Source organism: Peromyscus maniculatus, chromosome 23 (genome assembly GCF_049852395.1).
Source record: "Peromyscus maniculatus bairdii isolate BWxNUB_F1_BW_parent chromosome 23, HU_Pman_BW_mat_3.1, whole genome shotgun sequence".
Taxonomy (NCBI): domain Eukaryota; kingdom Metazoa; phylum Chordata; class Mammalia; order Rodentia; family Cricetidae; genus Peromyscus; species Peromyscus maniculatus.
Genome location: NC_134874.1, coordinates 50181595 through 50199984, shown reverse-complemented (window position 1 = coordinate 50199984; position 18390 = coordinate 50181595). Strand labels below are relative to the sequence as shown.

The window sequence follows — 18390 nt, the reverse complement described above, 5'->3', positions numbered from 1 at the left end:
AATGGATGACGTGGAGAACCACAGTGGCAGACACTGATGCAGACAGTATCTACTACCGATTTGGCTTGTCCTAGAAGTGGAGCCTGAGGCAAGTGTCTGGATATCAATGACTTATCTGAGAGGAAAGTGTCCAGCACAGCAGTGGACATGGGAGAAAACCAAGAGGGCCAGGAAGGGAAGGAAGGACACAGGGCCAGGTGCACGTGTGGGCCTGTGATTGATGTGGGCAATTAGGACTGGAATAGCCAAGCGCCCCAGGAGGCACTGTGGAGTGCCTCTGAGCTGCCCTGCATGTGTAAGGCTGACTTAAGTCAGAATTTAGTATGCAGTCTGTTCATGGAGGGCAGTTCTTGTGCTCACCCCAGTGGAGGGAGGGGAAGACTGGTCCTGTGACCTTGGAGACTGACAAATTCAGTCTCCACACGAATGGATGTGGATGAACATTCCAGGCTTTAAACACCTCTCTGGTCTTCCCAGTGCCTGACTCCATGCTGAGATTTTCTGCTCTACACCAAGTCACCCTGTTGGCATAAATGAAACGGTGGTCAAAGGTACATATTGTAAACAAGAAACCTGTCACTTGGCACCATGGACAAAGATAATTTTTTTTTTAATTATGTCATAAAAAAGAAGCAAGAATAGCAAAGGGACAGGCCTAGAAAAGGCGATCTGACGCAGTCACAGGTGACCTCCTGGGGTGCTATGGGGGCCTGAATGATCGATCCTGCCGAGTTGCCCCACGCTGACCCAGACATGGCTACATCTTCATCACCAGGAAATCTGGCCTTGGAGGAGGCAGAGTGCTGTGTGACACAGGACAGGAAGGAGCTGACAGCAGACCTCCCAGCAGCTGGAGCAACATGTTCTTCCCTGAATAAGGAACTAGAAGATTCCAGGTGATGGTGTGGAAGACAGGGTGGACATACGTAAGAGCTGGAGATGGAGACAGGCTGTGAGATTCTGGTTTGTGAGCGCAAACGTGGTTTCACGGCAGCCGAGCCTGCACGAAATCGTGCCTCTCAGCGTTCAGTTACAGATCAGGAAAGAGCTCACAGGGCCCTATCTCTCCCCGATAAATAATTGGCTGCTGAGGGATTTGGGGACAGGGACAGTCATTGTCTTCAGTTGATGATGAGCCTACCAGACCCCACTGGATAGTTTCAAATTATGGTCATACACATGTCCCTTGTTAACATCAATGGGTCACAAAAGCAAGCAAAAGGTCATGAATGGGGGAAGGGAGAGGTAAAAAAGAGAGGGATTCAGGATGAGCAGAGGGTGACAATAATCAGAATGTACTATATATAAAATTGTCAATGAGCAAATTCAATAAAATTTACAAATCTTCCAAATATTTGGGAGGTCAATCTCAGGGTCTAAAACATTGAGGCTTACCGTGTTGCCCAAGGGGTGGAGAGAGAGAGAGCCAGGGTATTAACACAATAATTCCTGATCATGACTAATGGATGAGGAATTGGTTCTCTTGTGCTTCTAGCCTACAGACTGAGTTCCTGAAATCAGGGAAGACATCCATAGAAAGGCGTGCAGGGTAGGTAGATAAAAACTTAGTAGGTGGGAGGAAAGTACTCTGAGATGTTAGGAAGCCACAGAGGATGTACCATCAGTTACTCAGTGTCATCAGTTACACATGGCAACGCCTGCTCTAGACTCAGAAAGGAAGACAGAGGAGACCAAAGGAATCCACTCAGGGGCCTGGATACATTTCAGACCTGGTCACTCCATTAGAAGGCAAAGGTGGACCAGAGCCACTAACCCAAAGGAGGATTACACATTCGTGGTCCGGCCACGCAGGAGACAAGCTACCTGCCAGAGGAAAGTCCCAGAGATCCTGTGGCAGCATCAATGGCTGCAGAGAGGTGTAACAAACTGGGCGTTTGGGCTGTGGGGGTAGTGGAGAGAGGCTGGCCATCACTCGCTAGGGCAGGAAGTTTTGGGTTTTTTGCAGATCCAGAATTTCTTGTTGTCACATTTGGTGTCGTTCCAGCCGTCCCCTCTGAACTCCGCACAGTCTTCATCCCCTACGTTGTTGGGTTCCCCTTCGTTCCAATACTTCATGAAACTGCAAAGACCACAGGACATGAGATTCTGCCCCAGGAAAACTCTGTAAGCCCCTTTCTAGAATGTGAGTGGCAGACTTGCCTTGCACATGACATGACCCCATGACATGACATGACATGACAGACATGCCTGAGTCACTCTGACTTTTGCACCTTACCCATGCCTGCCATGATGGAGAGGGCTTGCTCCAAGGAGGGTACAGTTTGTCAGATGCAACCAAACAGAGACTCTACACACACAACTTCCTCACTTAGTCAGTACCCACCTGTCCAGGACTAAACACCACACAGCTAAGGACAGTGTGCTAACCAGTTTCCTCCTAACACAGCTAGGGTCATCTGGGAAGAGGAGACCTTCACTGAGAATATTCCTCCATCAGATTGGCCTGTAGGGCAGCCTGTGGGGGGCGTTTTTATCATTAATAAGAGATACTATATGGCCTTGGCCACAGTGGGCCGTGCTACCTCTGAGCAGGTGGTCCTGGGTAGTATAAAAAAGCAGGCTGAGCAAGCCATGGAAAGCAAGTCAGTGAGTGGTGTTCCTCCATGGCTTCTGCTTTGGCTCCTGCCTTGAGTTCCTCCCTGACTTCCCCCAGTGACGGAGTGTGACCTGGGAGTTGTTAGGTGAAATAAACCCTTTCCTCCCCACACTGCTTTTAGTCATGGTGCTCATCACATCAATAGAAGGCTAGCTAAGAAAGACAGCACCTAGAACCCACTAACACACTTCAAAACACCCCTGCCCAAGCCTGCTTGACCCACTTCATCTGCTTCTTTCCTAGACATCACAACCAAGGCCATTGCCGAATCTCCTGCTCCCTCTATATCCTGACTTGCTCAGGTCCTTGTTGTACTCTCATGTGATCAAGTGATGTAGTAAACGCTCTCTTTTTGGATCTCAGAGTACAACAAGCTGTATGCATATTCTTTTCTTTTGTGTGTGGTATGTGTATATATGTTCCTGAGTATGCAGGTGCATGTGAACTTATGTGCAGTGTAGATGTATGCAAAGATCACCAGACTCCCTGGAGCTGGAGTTACAGGTGGTTGTGAGACAACTGATGTGGGTACTGGGAACCAAACTTAGGTCCTCTGGAACTTTCAGGATTTTTACAGCTCTAGAATTAACAACTCCTAGATTCTTAACTACAGAGCCATCTCTCCAGTTCCACCTACAAGTTATGTTGTTAATGGCAACAGTCCTTTTCAGTCTCTGTGTGTTCGTGTGTGTGTGTGTGTGTGTGTGTGTGTGTGTGTGTGTATATGTGTGTGTGTGTGTGTGTGTGTGTGTGCGCGCGTGCACGTGTGTGTATATATGCATGTGGGACTCAGATAACAACTTCCTCAGGACACTCTCCACCTTGATTTTTGAGACAGGATCTCTCATTAGCTTGGAACTTGCTATTTAGCTGGGCTGGCTGTCCAGCAAGCCTAGGGATCCTTCTGTTTTTGCTTTCCCAGCTCAGAGATTACAAGCGCATGCCACCACAACACCAGTTGTTTTTACGTGGGTTGTGAGCGTGCACTTTACCAATGGATTCATTTCCAGTCTTGGGTTTCCTACACAATTATTCCTATTTAATGCCTCTCTTCCCACAAGCCTTTCCTGATGGGATCTCAGAATGGGGTGCCATCCTATCTGAACCTCCTCTCCCGCCACTCAGCAACGTTCTAAGCTTAAATGCCCAGGTGACCAGGGAGAGGAGATGGACTCCAAGAATGCCTCAAGTCAGAGCCTTAAAACCTCACCCCACTCTGTAGGGTGTTCCATCCCTCTGGGATTTACCTGAGCGTCAGAGGTGAGCCGTCCACCCAGTGCCATGTGGATTCCTTATGCATGTCGATGAGCCCCATCCAAGTGTAGCCTCTCTTCTTAGAAGTCTGTTGTAGAAACTTCTAGAAATGCAGAAGAGGAAGAGTCAGAGAGGAGCTCTGCCTCCCTCTTCTTTCTAGCCAGTGTTTCCCCACACTCCTGGTGGGAAGTCCTGCCTGTAGTCCGAGGTTCAGCTTTATACCTTATGAGGCTGTGAGCACCGTGAGCTCTGAATCTCCCCACACCTGTGTGTTACGGGCAGATGTGTTTTCACTCACACACAGAATGTGCATACCTAGCAACGTCGCACACTTGTCCATCTGAAAGTTATGCACACGTCCATATGAATTTACTCATGACTGGGTTTAATTGGCTGCACCAGATCAAACAAGTTCATGATTACTGAATGTGTTAGTGACCTGTGCTCAGCTCTGATCTGAGCTGTGTCTCATTGATGCTTCAAACCAGCAAGGCTGGTGATATTTATACTAGGACAATTAGCAAAAGACACACACAAGGACTCTTTTTGAATCCAACAGAGGAAGTTGTTGAGTGCTGGCCACAAATTTTAGGTGTTCCCCTAAAGCATCAATCACATTAAAAACTATAGTAGTGAGGCTGAGAACATGGCTCAGTCAGTTAAGTGTGTGCCACACAAGTGTGAGGACCTGAGTTCGACCCCCTAGCAAGCATGTGGAAAGCCAGCTGTGATTGTCCACATTTGTAATCCCAGCACTGAGGAGGCAAAGGCAGGAGGATCCTGGGACTTGTTGGCCAGCCAGCTCAGCCTAAACAGTGAATTCCAGGTCAATGAGAGACCCTGCCTTAAAGAAGGTGGACAGCACCCGGGGGATGACACTCAAGGCTGGGCTCTGCCTCCACATGCGCACGCATGTATGAGTGTGTGTACGTCAGAGGATAACGTTAGATTGATTCTTGTGTGAGACAGGAGATCTTGTTTACCACTGTGTACGCCAGGAGAGCTGCCTACCAGCTTCCATGGAGTCTCTTACCCCGCCCCCTCCATTTTACCACAGGAACACTGGGATTACAGGTGTGTATTCTCAAGCTGGGCTTTGTGTGGGTTTGAGGGGTGCCAACTCAGGTCCTCATGTGTGCCTGGCAAGTGCATTTCCCACTGAGACTTCTCTCCAGCCCTAGAGTGTCTTTTTGCAGCTGCCCTGGCCTTATTCATGATCTTCTTATCCTCCCTCTCCAGGCAAGCAGCCTCTGTTCTAGAACATTGAATCCAGCCCAATACCTCTTCCCCTCAGCCAGTGGCCAGATGCATCCACAGATGAGGACCGGGGCCCACCAGGCATACCTGCTCTTCATCACTCTTGATGACTACAAGTTGAGCCCCCACATTCTGGCAGGCCGTGGCAGAATCATTCCAGGTCTTCTGGGACACAGAGAAAAAGTAGCAGCTTTCTTGGAAGGGCGTCCAGTCCCAGGGACAGGGGCGGCACAGGCGATCTGTTGGGGGAGGCAGGTCAGGATGGATGCATGTTCCTGTGACTGACCACCCTTCAAGCTCTCCAGAGTCAGGCCCCCTGCCTTGACTCAGCACCATGGGGAACCATTCCCTACCCCACTTCTTGAGTCCCTTCTATACCCAGGAGAACCCAGGAGTCCTAGCCTGGTCTTTTCCAGACTGGAAGAAGTTGCAGCTTAGAGCTCAGAATGGAGGCCAGGCGACAGGTTTACCTCTGTGAACACTGAGTGCCTAATGTGCATAAAACCCCTGTGACATTGTGTGTCTATTGTGTGAACATTATATGCTTATATTGAGTGCTTACTGTGTCCATACTCTTGTGAACATTGAGTGCCTAATCTGTCCAGGCTCCTGTAAATCTTGAGTGCCTATTTTGTCCACAATCCCTGTGAACACTGACTGCCTATTATGTGCGTGGACTCAAGTCAACACCAATGGATGCCTTCCTTAGTATTACCCTGCATGCCCATTCCACAGGTGAGGAAACCGAGGCTCAGCAAAAAGCAGTTATTTAAGCAAAGTGATTCTGGAAACCTCAGGAAATGTGAGACCCCTCATTTCTAGTTACTCACCTACCCCAGCCTTCAGCTGGGTCAGTTCCTGGTAGACCTTCTCTTGGCTGGATTGCTCCTGTCCTGGAGAACTGGGGATCTTGAACACTGTGACAAGAGAAAGGGTCAGTGTAACTATTAGATGCTTACTGTATTTCTTGGCCTATACTGGACCCCTAGGACCAAAACATCCGTTTTTTCTCTCCAATTTCCTCCTCCCTCCCTCCCTCCCTCCCTCCCTCCCTCCCTCCCTCCCTCCCTCCCTCTCTTCTTTCCCTCTCCTTCCTTCCTTCCTTCCTTCCTTCCTTCCTTCCTTCCTTCCTTCCTTCCTTCCTTCCTTCCTTCCTTCCTTCCTTTATTTTCTAGACAGAGTCTCATATAGTTCAGGCTGCATCAAAATTTCTATGTAGCTGAGGTTGACCTTGAACTCCCAATTCTCCTGCCTCAGCCTCCTGAGTATTGGGGTTCTAGGCATGCACAGCCACACCCACTTTTATGCAGTGCTGGGATGGAACACAGGATTTTGAGTTTGCTAGGCTAGCGTTCTACCGCTCGGGTGACATCTCCAGTCCAGGGACCACCATTTCCAAGGCCCAAGGTCTTGCTTAGTGCTGTTTGATGATGAAGAGATCTAACACCCAAGGGAGGTTGGGTTTCTAAGGCGAGTGCAGCCAGCGTCTCCCCAGTCTACTCAGAGGACCGTGAGGACACAGTCTCAGTCAGTCGCTCCTCCCTCCCAGATCCCTTTGGCTGAAGAACCAGACCTGCAGACCCCAAAGCTCAGTCCTGCCTGACCTTTGACAAGGACGACCAGCAGCAGCACCGAGAAGACAACCAGGAAGAAAACCTGCAGTGCCAAGGGGACATGGCCGAGGCCCAGGTGCCCTGTGGGGGCAAGGATGGAATTTCAGCACCTTGGCGTCCCTGACTCAATGTAGCCCCAAACAGGTGATAAATACAACAGCCTCATTCCCAAGGTACGGGATTCCAGATCCTAGCCTCTAAGTTCCCGGGAGCCCAGGGCCCAGATGCAGGATCTGAACTTCCAACTCTCTGGACCTCAGTGGCCAGAGTCCCAACCTCCACCTCCCCAGGAACCCAAGTTTCTGCCAGGAGCTGTCCATTCCACAGCCCCTCATCCTATCTTACCAGTGAAACTACCGAATCCAGAATTGGGTTGGAAGCCAAAGCCTTTGATGGAGTACCTGGTGGGGCTGGCTATCAGTTGGTCCTCATCTGAGTGGACAGAGCATGGGTCACACACTGCCCATCTGCTGCCCCTTCCCCAAGCTCCCAGAGTACCAGCCCAGTCTCACCCAGAGGGCCAAGCTGCTTCTTCCCCATTTCCTTGGAGTCACTCATGGTTCACAGCCACTTCTCAGTGCAGAAGCTGGCGGGGACAGCAGCTTTTATTCACCACCTCCCTGAACGTAGTCTTACTTAGGAAGAGAAACTGGGAAGTGGGTACTGGTGCCGGAAGAGTCAGAGGGAGGGGGCTGAGCATCTGACACACCAGGCGGGAGATGCATGTTCCAGGAATTTCAGAGCGGGTGAGAGGGTCTGGGCTTCGCAGTGGGGAGAGCTGATTCATTCCCAGTATGGCCAGTTCAGAAACGTCTTCCATAAAAACCAGTGACTTGTAAAATAAAGTGACACCATTGTGTCTTTTTCACGGATGATGGGGTGTGGGCTAGTAACACCATGTCTTCTTCCCAGAAACACCACCCCACGGATGCCAGGCGTTGCGGTATTGGTTTACTGATGGCCTCACTCACATGATCTCTTTTTTCCCCCTGTTTTTGAGGCAGGGTTTTATGTAGTCCAAGCTGGCCTCAAACTCCACGTGCAGCAGGGGATGACTTGAACTGCCTCATCCCTTCTTCTCCCGAGTGCTGGGACTGACTGAGCCGCATCCCCTCCCGCAGCGTCGATTCCAGTGCAGTCATTAAACTGTACAAATTATTTGGATCTCACTACGCTTTATTTAATGCCCTTTAAAATACTTCGACCATTTCTTAATTGTACAAATACACTGTGATCGTATTCTCCTCTGCTATGTCCTTTCCTTGTATCCCTCCCATGTTGTTGACCCGCCCTTCTTCCTGGCCAGTCTCCCTCCTACTTTTATGTCTTCTCTTTGGTGTGCTAGTATGTAGGTGATCACAGTCGCTGTGAGTCCGTGATTGCAACGGCTGGGTCAGGTCCAGAAGACAGAGTGTTGCAGCCCGCCCCCCACTCCCCTACCCCTCCGTCCCTCCAGTTCCATCCTTTGATTCTTGCATTCTCTGCACCCTGGGCCTCAGAGTGGGATTTCCGGCCCTAGAATCTTCTATTTGTGCTCGTTCTTGAATTCTACCCAGCCCCTCACTGGCAGGTGGTAAGGGGTTTAAGAGACTTTTACAACTTGGAAGCTTAGCTCGGTGGGGTCTTTTCCTGAGGGCCCCCTTCCAGTCAGGCCTCGTCTTAATCTCTAACGCTATTGAGCTGTTTTGAAATCTCCTAAACCAAAGACGTTGGTCCATTCCTTTAAATCTAGCACCAGGCAAGTTGTGAGGACAAGGGCAGAAAGCAGCCCCTTTGCTAATATTGCTCCCCTCGGAAACCTTGATACCGGCCTCCACAGTGCACACAGTTCTCTGTACTTCCGTCTTCCAACTAGGCTGGCCCGTTGTACCCCACTTACAGAGTTCATCCACTTTTCTCCAAAATACAGGATGGTCAGGTCTGTTACAGCAATATCACACTCCTGGTACCAACAACTGTATTATTATTACTTTTCTGTTGCTATGATAAAACACCATGACCAAGGTAACTTAGAGAGGGAGGAGTTTATTCGGGCTGATGGTTCCAGAGGGTTAGAGTTCATGATGGTGGTGTAAAGGTAAGGCTGCGGGAGCAGGAAACTGAGAGTTCACATCTTAAATCCAGGCAAGAAGCAGAGAGTGAATTAGAAATAACACAGGTCCTTTAACTTTCAAAGCCTTCTTCTAGTGATATCCTTCCTTCAGCAAGGCCACACCTCTTAAACCTATCCAAACAGCACTGCCAACTAGGAACCAAGTGTTCGAATATCTTAAGTCTATGTGGAACATTCTCGTTCAAACCACCACACTGGTGCTGGTTAATTTTTGTCCACTTGACATGGACTAGAATCACTGAAGAAGAAGGGACTCAACTGAAGAATTGTTTTCATCAGATTTGCCTCTGGGCATGTCTGTCTGGGATTTTCTTGAATAATGATTGATGTGGGGGGACCCAGGAAGCCATGGGTGGTACCACCCTGGGCAGATGGGCCTGGAGTACAAGAGACTAAGCTGAGCAAGCCATGAGAGTGAGCCAGTAAGCAGTGTTCCTCTATGGTCTGCTCCTCTTTGAGTTCCTGTCTTGATTTCCCACAAGATTGAAGGGAGCAAGATTGACTGTAACCTGTAAGCCAAGTAAATCCTTTCCTCTCCAGGTTGCTTTTTGGTCATGGCATTTACCACAGCAACAGAAAATACCCAATACAAGACCCATTCTTGTTGCTTTTTCTGATTTAGGGTAAATGCACTAAGGTGACCTGTCCTTGAGGAGGTGGAGTTAGGTGACTTCACAGGTGTGCAATCTGTCATGCTCTATGCACATCAGGATCAAACATGTTTTAAAATGTTTGTATTTATTCTTTGAGAATTTCATGGATTATACAATGTATTTGGATCATATCCACCCCTTCACTGCCTTGCCTCTGCCTCATCCCAGACACTCTGCACATGCTTTTTAAAGATTTTTCTTTATTAAGAAATTTTCTACTCACTCTACATACCACCCACAGATTCCCCCCTCCTCCTTCCTCCCACCCCTCAGCCCTTTTCCCCAAGCCACCCCACATCCCCACATCCCCCAAATCAAGGTCTCCCATGGGGCGTCAGCAGAGCCCAGCACACTGAGCCTAGGCAGGTCCAAGCCCCTTCCCACTGCACCAAGGCTGTGCAAGGCATCACACCACAGGCACCAGATTCCCAAAAGCCTGCCCATGCACCAGGGACAGATCCTGATCCCCCTGCCTGGGTGTTCCCCAAACAGTTAGGGCCAAACAACCATCTTCTGTATCCAGAGGGCCTAGTCCAGTCCCATGGGAGCTCCACACCCACCAGTCCACAGTTCATGGGCTTCCACTAGTGTGGCCGGTCATCTCTGCACGTTCTCCCATCATGATCTCCACATCCCCTGCCTGCAGAATCCTTCTTCTCTCTCATTGATTGGATTCCCAGAGCTCAGCCTGGTGCCTGGCTATGATGATGGTTAGGGTATTCACTAGACTGGTCATCAGAGCAGACCAGTCCAGGCACCCTCTGGACCACTGCCAGCAGTCCAAGGTGGGGTCATCCTTGTGGATTCCTGAGAGCTTCCCCAGCACTCTGCTGCTGTGGGATGTTCTGTATGTCCTGTGGGAGCCCGTTCTCGGGTTCCTCATGGCTTTACCCAGCAGGTCTGCATAGAGGATGATTAGGACCACGGGCCTGAGTGCAGGTGTCTGAGATGGTCTGCATTTGGCTGTGCTGGGGGATGGTCTGTATGTCAAGTTGCTCTGATTGGTCAATAAATAAAACCTGATTGGCCATGGATAGGCAGGAAGTATAGGTGGGACTAACAGAGAAGAGAAATAAAAGAACAGGAAGGCAGAAGGAGTCACTGCCAGCTTCCCGCCAGGATAAGCAGCATGAGAAGATGCCGGTAAGCCATGAGCCGCATGGCAGGGTATAGATTTGTGGAAATGGATTAATTTAAGCTATAAGAACAGTTAGCAAGAAGCCTGCCATGGCCATACAGTTTGTAAGCAATATAAGTCTCTGTGTTTACTTGGTTGGGTCTGAGCAGCTGTGGGACTGGTGGGTGACAAAGATTTGTCCTGACTGTGGGCAAGGCAGGAAAACTCTAGCTACAAATGGCGCCCAACGTGTTGGCAAGAGTTTCTACCTAAAACCTGAGAAAAGATTCTAGAACAGAGCTAAAAACAGCTTCCTAATTATCTCTCTCAAATGAGCTGCAGCTTGCCGGTTTGAGCTACTGGTGTGTTTCTGGCGTATGCGCTCGACGTGCAGTATGGCGGGAATGAGGCCTCTGCAAGTGGCACATTAAGCTGCATGGTGGATTTAGCCTTTGCTAGTACAAAACAAAAAAGGTTTCTGGGCTACATGCTGCTTGGATAAAAGCATAGACCCACGATAGCTCCCAGAGCTGGCTGTAAACGTACCGCCGCCATGTTGGGAAGCTGAGGTGGGCAGAGCCAGCAGCCATAGTGCCATTTCAGCTTACAAATGCTGCAGTTTAAAGCAATAGATTCACAATAAGACAGATTCAGATGGAACAAGACTTTAAATGCTTTACAATGTGTGTAAAAATGTACATAGGCTTGGAAGAGAGAGAAAAAGGAATATATATATATATATATATATATATATATATATATATATATATATATATATAAAGAAATAGAAAGTTTTAAAAAATAAAGTATTTAAAGAGAAAGTAAAATTAATATAAAAAATAAGCCACATAAAGATGAATATTACACAGAGAATCTGGATTGTGTTGTCTTTGGGATTTTTAACTGCAGAAAAACATTTGATCATAAAAGATGTTGAGTTAAACCAATATGTATATATTAAAGATACCTTAACTTTAAAATTTGGATATAAGGATGTGTTACTTTGGAAAAGAGGCTTTGCTTTTGTTTTCACAGAAAGCCAGAGGCTATGGATTTGTTCCAGATTAAGATATATCAGGTTTGACCAGCCAAGACCCCCTGAAAGGTCTCTGATGACACCATGGCCCAGATGATCCAATGTCCAGATTGGATTCAAGGCAACTGGCTCAGACAATACAGCCTCATGGACTATTCCATAATCCTAAAATTTTCTTTGTATCCGCATAAGATACAGTGCCCCACCCCCAAGCAGGAAGTAGTAAGAGAAGCTATGTCCAAATTCCCAAATTATATGTAATTTTACTTTGTTAAGGTTAAAACCTTTCTTTTTGAAAAAAAAAAGAGGGGGGGGGGAAGTGCTGTGGGATGTACTGTATGTCCTGTGGGAGCCCGTTCTCGGGTTCCTCATGGCTTTACCCAGCAGGTCTGCATAGAGGATGATTAGGACCATAGGCCTGAGTGCAGGTGTCTGAGATGGTCTGCATTTGGCTGTGCTGGGGGATGGTCTGTATGTCAAGTTGCTCTGATTGGTTAATAAATAAAACCTGATTGGCCATGGATAGGCAGGAAGTATAGGTGGGACTAACAGAGAGGAGAAATAAAAGAACAGGAAGGCAGAAGGAGTCACTGCCAGCTTCCCGCCAGGATAAGCAGCATGAGAAGATGCCGGTAAGCCATGAGCCGCATGGCAGGGTATAGATTTGTGGAAATGGATTAATTTAAGCTATAAGAACAGTTAGCAAGAAGCCTGCCACGGCCATACAGTTTGTAAGCAATATAAGTCTCTGTGTTTACTTGGTTGGGTCTGAGCGGCTGTGGGACTGGTGGGTGACAAAGATTTGTCCTGACTGTGGGCAAGGCAGGAAAACTCTAGCTACACCCTGCCTCTTCTTATTTCCATGATGTCCTCATTTATCATGGTATCTCCCTCCCTGCCCTCCCACTCTGTCCCTGTTCCAGCTCGACATTCCCATCTCCCTATGTTCTCACCCCCCACTGTTCGACCTCCACCACCCCTCCACATCCAGTCTGCTCATGTAGATCTCATCCACTTCTCCTTCTCTGGGTCATGCATGTGTCCCTCCTAGGGTCTTTCCCTGTTAGCTAGCCTCTCTGGAGCTGTTGCACATGCTTCTTTACGAACCTTGTGTACTTTTTTTTTATAGCCTGTGGAATCCAGTTTGTGCTGCCAATATGTGAATGTGGTTGGGACCATCCAGTGGAGCGTGAGCAACCTATCAAGGGGAGTAATCACAAAGAAAATGCTCTGCCTCCCTCAATAAACATCAGCTGTGAATGTGGTTGGGACCATCCAGTGGAGCGTGAGCAACCTATCAAGGGGCGTAATCACAAAGAAAATGCTCTCCCTCTCACAATAAACATCAGGGGCCAATAGCGCTTTAGCCTGGGGTAGGACCTTGGGAATGTCTCTCCCATACTTACTGTAGTGTTTCCTGGTTTGATTTTCTTCGATGACCACAGCCGCTGTGTGTTCATGAGTGCCTTAGATTTGTCACGGAAGACACTGGTTTGCGGCAGTCCCCTTCCACCTCTGGCTCTTACACGGTTTCTGCCGCCTTTTCTATGATGCTCCAAGAACCCTTGGGAGATGTGGAGTTTTATTTATGGACCATTTATGGCTGGGCTCTTCACCATCACTTCTTCACTGCAGTTTGACCGGTTATAAACGTCTGTATTAACTACCAGCCCTTTCACAGAATAGGCTTCTTTGATGACAGCTGAAAAGCTGCACTAATCTATGGGAATAAAGGTAAACATTTAGAAGGCAGTTTGATACTATATTATAATTAAAGTACAAAATAAAATACAAAATAATAGACATAGTTCTCCCCTAGGATCTTTGACCTCACCAGCTGGAGGTGTTGCCCAGGTTTGCAGTATTAGTTGTTAGTTCCATTCTGTGGGGTGGCCTTAAATACAATCAAAAAGGTTGGTTACCCCTATAATATTCACGCCATTATTGCACCAATGACCATATCTGTTTTTATGACAAAAACATGAAGATTTTTCATGATCAGAAAAATCTATTGCTGTACTGCATTAATTTAATGTAGAAAATCCCTGTTAGGATCTAGATATTGGTGATACATGATTGTAAGCACAGGTCTTAGGAGGAGGGTCATACATTTAAGGTCATGAGTTCCAGGCAAGATCGGCCATCTTATAATGTAAAATACATTCAGTCCAGCTTTAAAAGTGCCCAAAGTCTTTAACAGTTGCAACATTTTAAAAGCCCAAAGTCTCGTCACTATGAGCTTCTATAAGATAAAATAAAATCCAAGATATATACATTTTACAAGAATAAACATTTTCATTCCAAAATAAAAGAACTGAGGCATCTTAAGAAGGAATCAGACCAAGGCAAGATCAAAATCCGGCAGGGAAAACTCTAAATTCTGTAGGTCCATGTGCGGTATCTGGAGCTTGTGATGAAGCTGGCTGGGCTCCAAAATGCTTAGGCAGCCTGATCCCTCCAGCTCTGCTGCCAGCAACGTAGATTCTCTCTTAGGCTGGCTCTACTCCATGTCTTCAAGTTCCTTGGCAGATAACCCACAGTCTTGACATTTCCAGTATCTTGGGGTCTCCATGGCAACTTAGACTCCATCATCACAGCCTCACACAATGGCATCTCAGGGCTTCTTAGCAGAGACTCTGTCTTGCCACTCAGTGCTGGCCTTTCTCAGATGTTCTCCACGACAACCACCCCTGCCCACCGCCAAGTCTTTCATCTTTCTTGTTTCCAAAACCAGCACCATGTGAATGATGCTCTCAATATTTGCCAGCTCAAGACAGCCCAGGCTCTTTGACCACTGCTCTATCAGCTTGTGTGAATTGATTAGGAGGAAACAAACACATTCCTGTTGTCTCAGTTCAGGATGTCAGAGTTCTCTTTAATTGTGTTAATCTCTCCACTAGTTAAAGCTGCTTTGTTGTCTTCAATCTTTCTTGTCCAAAATTTTTTCATGCAACTTTCTTCCTTAAAATAAATTAGTTTATTATCTTTAAATTCAACTTCACTCAAGTTTTCAGGGCATGAGTAGAATAAAGCCACATTTGTGACCAAAATGTCAAATGGATGGTTTCTAACTTGATTTCTGATGGAGTCTTTGCTCATCCTCCTCTGAAAGCAGAGTCAGACCTCCACTGTCCATGCCTCTCTAAGCACCCCTGTCCTTTAATCTTCTAGAAGGGCTTGGTCTAAAGCTCCAAAATATTCCACATTCATTTTCAAACTAGTTCTAAAGGCTAAAGAACCCTATGGTCAGTTTTCTCACAGTAACAGTCCCCCTTTTTTGGTATCAATTTATTTCTTAGTTTCTTTTTCTGTGAAGGTTTGAATAAGAATGGCCCCCATAGGCTCATATATTTGAATGCTTAGTCATCAGGGAGGGGTACTATTTAAAAAGAAGTAAGAAACATGGCCTTGTTGGAGGAAGTGTGTCATTGGGGTTGGGCTTTGAATTTTTAAAAGCCCAAGCCAAGTCCAGAGTCTCTTTCTTAGCCTATGGATCAGGATGTAGCCCTTAAGTATATCTACAGCACCATGCTCCCCCTCCCATGACGATAATGGACTAGATCTCTGAAACTATAAACAAGCCCCCATTAAATGCTTTCTTTTATAAGAGGTGCCTTGGTCATGGTGTATGGTGATATTTTATCTGTGCTGAAATGTGGTGATATTTTATTTATATGTTAATAAATAAAGTTTGCCTGGAGATCAGAGGTCACAGCCAGCCATAAACAGAAGTCAGGTGGTGGTAGCACACACCCTTAATCCGATCACACGGTAGGCAGAGTCTCTGTGTATTCAAGGACACAGCCAAGCATGGTGACACACATCTTTAATCCCAGTATCAACCATAGAGACCTGGAGGTCTGTATAGACAGTGAGTGACAAGGAAGAGAGGTGGCTAGGCTAAGAGCCAATGAGAAGGCAGAACATCAAAACAATAAAGGCGCAGGTTAGACAGGAAGAAGCTGGTTCTCTCGGGGAAAGCTATGGCGGCGTGGTGAGTAAGGTTAGCTGGTGACTATCAATATTTCTTTGATCTCTACGGCTTTCACCCCTGTATTTGGCTCTGTGTTTTTTATTTAATAAGACTGTTTAGAAATTCGTCTACAATGGTGTCTCTTCACAGGCACAGGACAGTAACTAAGGCTTTTCCTTTGCTATGATAAAATAGTCTGACAAAGCAATTTAAGGAAGGAAAGGTTCAAGGTACGAGTCATCATTGGAGGGGACCCAAGGCAGCAGGAGCTTGGAGCAACTGCTCACATTGCCTCCGCAGTCGAGAAATAGAGAGGAAGGAACAAATGTTGGTATTCAGCTCACTTTCTCCACTTTTTACAGGTCAGAATCCCCTGTCCAGAAGATGGTCTTACTCACAATTAAAGCGAGTTGTCCCACATAAATGAACACAATCAAGATAATTTCTTATCCTGAGGCCCATCTCCCAGGTGATTCAGATTCTGTCAAATTGATAATGAACACCAACCATCATAAGTGGCTTCTGGTTAGGTTTGGTCACAATGGCGAGATAAGGAATCAATAATGTGATACCTAATATAGTCAACTTAACAAGATCTAGACTCATCATCTAGTAGACAAGTCTCTGGGCATGGCTGGGAGGGAGTATCCAGATTAGGTTCGTTGAGGTGTGATACCTAACTGTGGTGGGCATCAATCGCTATATGTGCTGGAGTTCTGAATGAAAAAGGGAAAGATGGCCGAGCATAGCATCCATTGCTCTCTGCTTCCTGACTGTAAATGCAACGTGACCAGCTGCCTCCTGCTCCTGCCACCACACTTCCCCTCCACGATGGGCTTTATCCTCAAACTGAGCCAAAAATAATAAATGAATAAATCCTTCCTTAAGTTGCTTTCTTCAAGTATTTTCGTCACAACAGTAAGATAAATAATTAATACTAACACATACCCTGAGTCACCTCATTATGTATGAAAAAAAGAGACTCATCACACACTGTTGCATGACTTTTTCTCGAGGAGATATGAGCACACATCTGTTCACCTCAAATATGGTAACAATGGCAGATCACAGAAATGATTCCGCACGAGTCTGCCTTAGTGAACCAAGGAGTTTACTGGGCCACTTACAGGACCGTGAGTGAAGTGTTACAAGAGCATGGGTGACCACTAGGTCACCACATTACTGAAAAGTCTCACCCCACCATGGATAAAGGCTCCTCCACAGCTACATTGATAGATCTTCCTTTTAGTTGGCCTTCAACACTGTACATACTCTAGCACCCCCAAGACCATGTGCAACTTGGGGCAGAATTACGAACAGCTGGAAAGGGCATATATGGAAACGGCTGTAACTGCAGGTGAAGAACTAATGATTCTCCTCATTCTCTCTTGTTGGCTTCTAGGACCTTAGCCTGGGTCCCAGTGAGCCAAGTTCAGCTGCTTGTCCTTAAGGAGCACAAACATGCCAAGTAACACTGTGTTTCTGTACTTGCTATGTATATGTGTGTGCATATAGATTAGTTACTCTCCTGTCACTGTGAAAACCCCACAACAAAGGCAACTTATGGAAGAAAGAATTTATTTTGGCCTATAGCTCCAGAGGGTTAGAGTCCATGACGGTAAGGCAGAGGCAGCATGGTGGCTGGAGCACAATGCAGATAACTCATCTTGGACTGCAAGCATGAAACAGAGGGAGCAAGGCCACACTCCCAGCCCTAACCAAGCCACCAAGTGGGGATCAAGTGTTAGAAAAACACAGGCCCTTGTGGGAAACCCTCACTCAAACCACCACAGCACGTGTGTGCAGGTACTAGTGCACTCTCAGGCCGGGCTTGACCCTGGTGTCCTCAATTGCTCTGCACCTTATTGTTTTTCATAGTTGGCTAATTTTATTTGTTTTTTAAATTTTGCTCTTGGCAATTTCATAGATGTATTCTAAGAGAGTCTAATCTAGGAAGTACTCCTAAACAAAGGCCATCCTCTCTTTTTGCTGGACAGCACATCAGGTTTCATGAGCCTTCCTGACTCAGAAGAGCACACAAAGTCACCTCCATGTTGCTTACAATACATTTTGCGAATGTTTGGAGGCATTGCTTTCAGGGCTGACCACTTGGTTATTGGACAACTAATTGCTGTGCTCTCCCACGGATAAGACAATTTCTCTCACTCTCAGCATTCCTTAGTTGAAAACCTTTAATTCTTTTTTTTTTTTTTTTCCTGAGACAGGGTTTCTCTGTGTAACCCTACCTGTCTTGGAACACAATCTGTAGACTTGGCTGGCCTCAGACTCACAGAGATTCTCCTGGCTCTGTCTCTCAAATGCTGGGATTAAAGGCCTGTGCCACAACTGCCTGGTTGCTTTTAAATTTTTTTGTATAGCATTGAGACCTTGAAGTCTTTCCCCAGCCCACTCTGGCTTGTTTTTCTTGCTGAGTTCTTGGTGTCTTCCTTGTTCATCCCCCCAGGAAAAACTGGTGTCTTCCTTGCTTGCCTCAAGTTTAGATGGTCATGTTGATGAGACTTCAAGGGTGTAGTTCCTGGCATTCCTATAAGTCACAATTTTACTTCAAACTCCCTGATTCTCTGGTTCTTAAAATCTCTCTGCTTCATCTTCTGCAGTGTTCCCCAAGTATTAGATGCAGGAGTTATGTTGTAGATGTATCCACTGGGACTGGACTCCACAACTCTGCATTTTGATTGGTTGTGGTTTCCTGAAGTGGTCTCCATCTGTTGCAAAGAGAAGTTTCCTTGATGAGGG

General features: G+C 46.8%; 1 protein-coding gene across 3 annotated transcripts; it reads right to left on the bottom strand.

Moving 5' to 3' along the window:
• Nucleotides 1–586: 586 nt before the first annotated feature.
• On the bottom strand, nt 587–7385 carry LOC143270360 (CD209 antigen-like protein A). 3 transcript variants are annotated; one of them, XM_076560122.1, is made up of 7 exons: nt 7254–7385; nt 7087–7173; nt 6733–6822; nt 5959–6045; nt 5216–5367; nt 3865–3974; nt 587–2080 (listed from the first exon to the last, which is right to left on the bottom strand). In XM_076560122.1, the coding sequence occupies exons 1-7, from the start codon at nt 7297–7299 to the stop codon at nt 1930–1932; spliced, it is 723 nt and encodes a 240-aa protein (XP_076416237.1). In that variant the 5' UTR covers nt 7300–7385; the 3' UTR covers nt 587–1929. The 3 variants fall into 3 exon arrangements, with proteins under 3 accessions (XP_076416237.1, XP_076416238.1, XP_076416239.1); XM_076560123.1 differs by lacking the exon at nt 7087–7173 and having other exon boundaries at nt 7254–7366; XM_076560124.1 differs by lacking the exons at nt 6733–6822; nt 7087–7173 and having other exon boundaries at nt 1724–2080; nt 7254–7323.
• Nucleotides 7386–18390: the final 11005 nt, after the last annotated feature.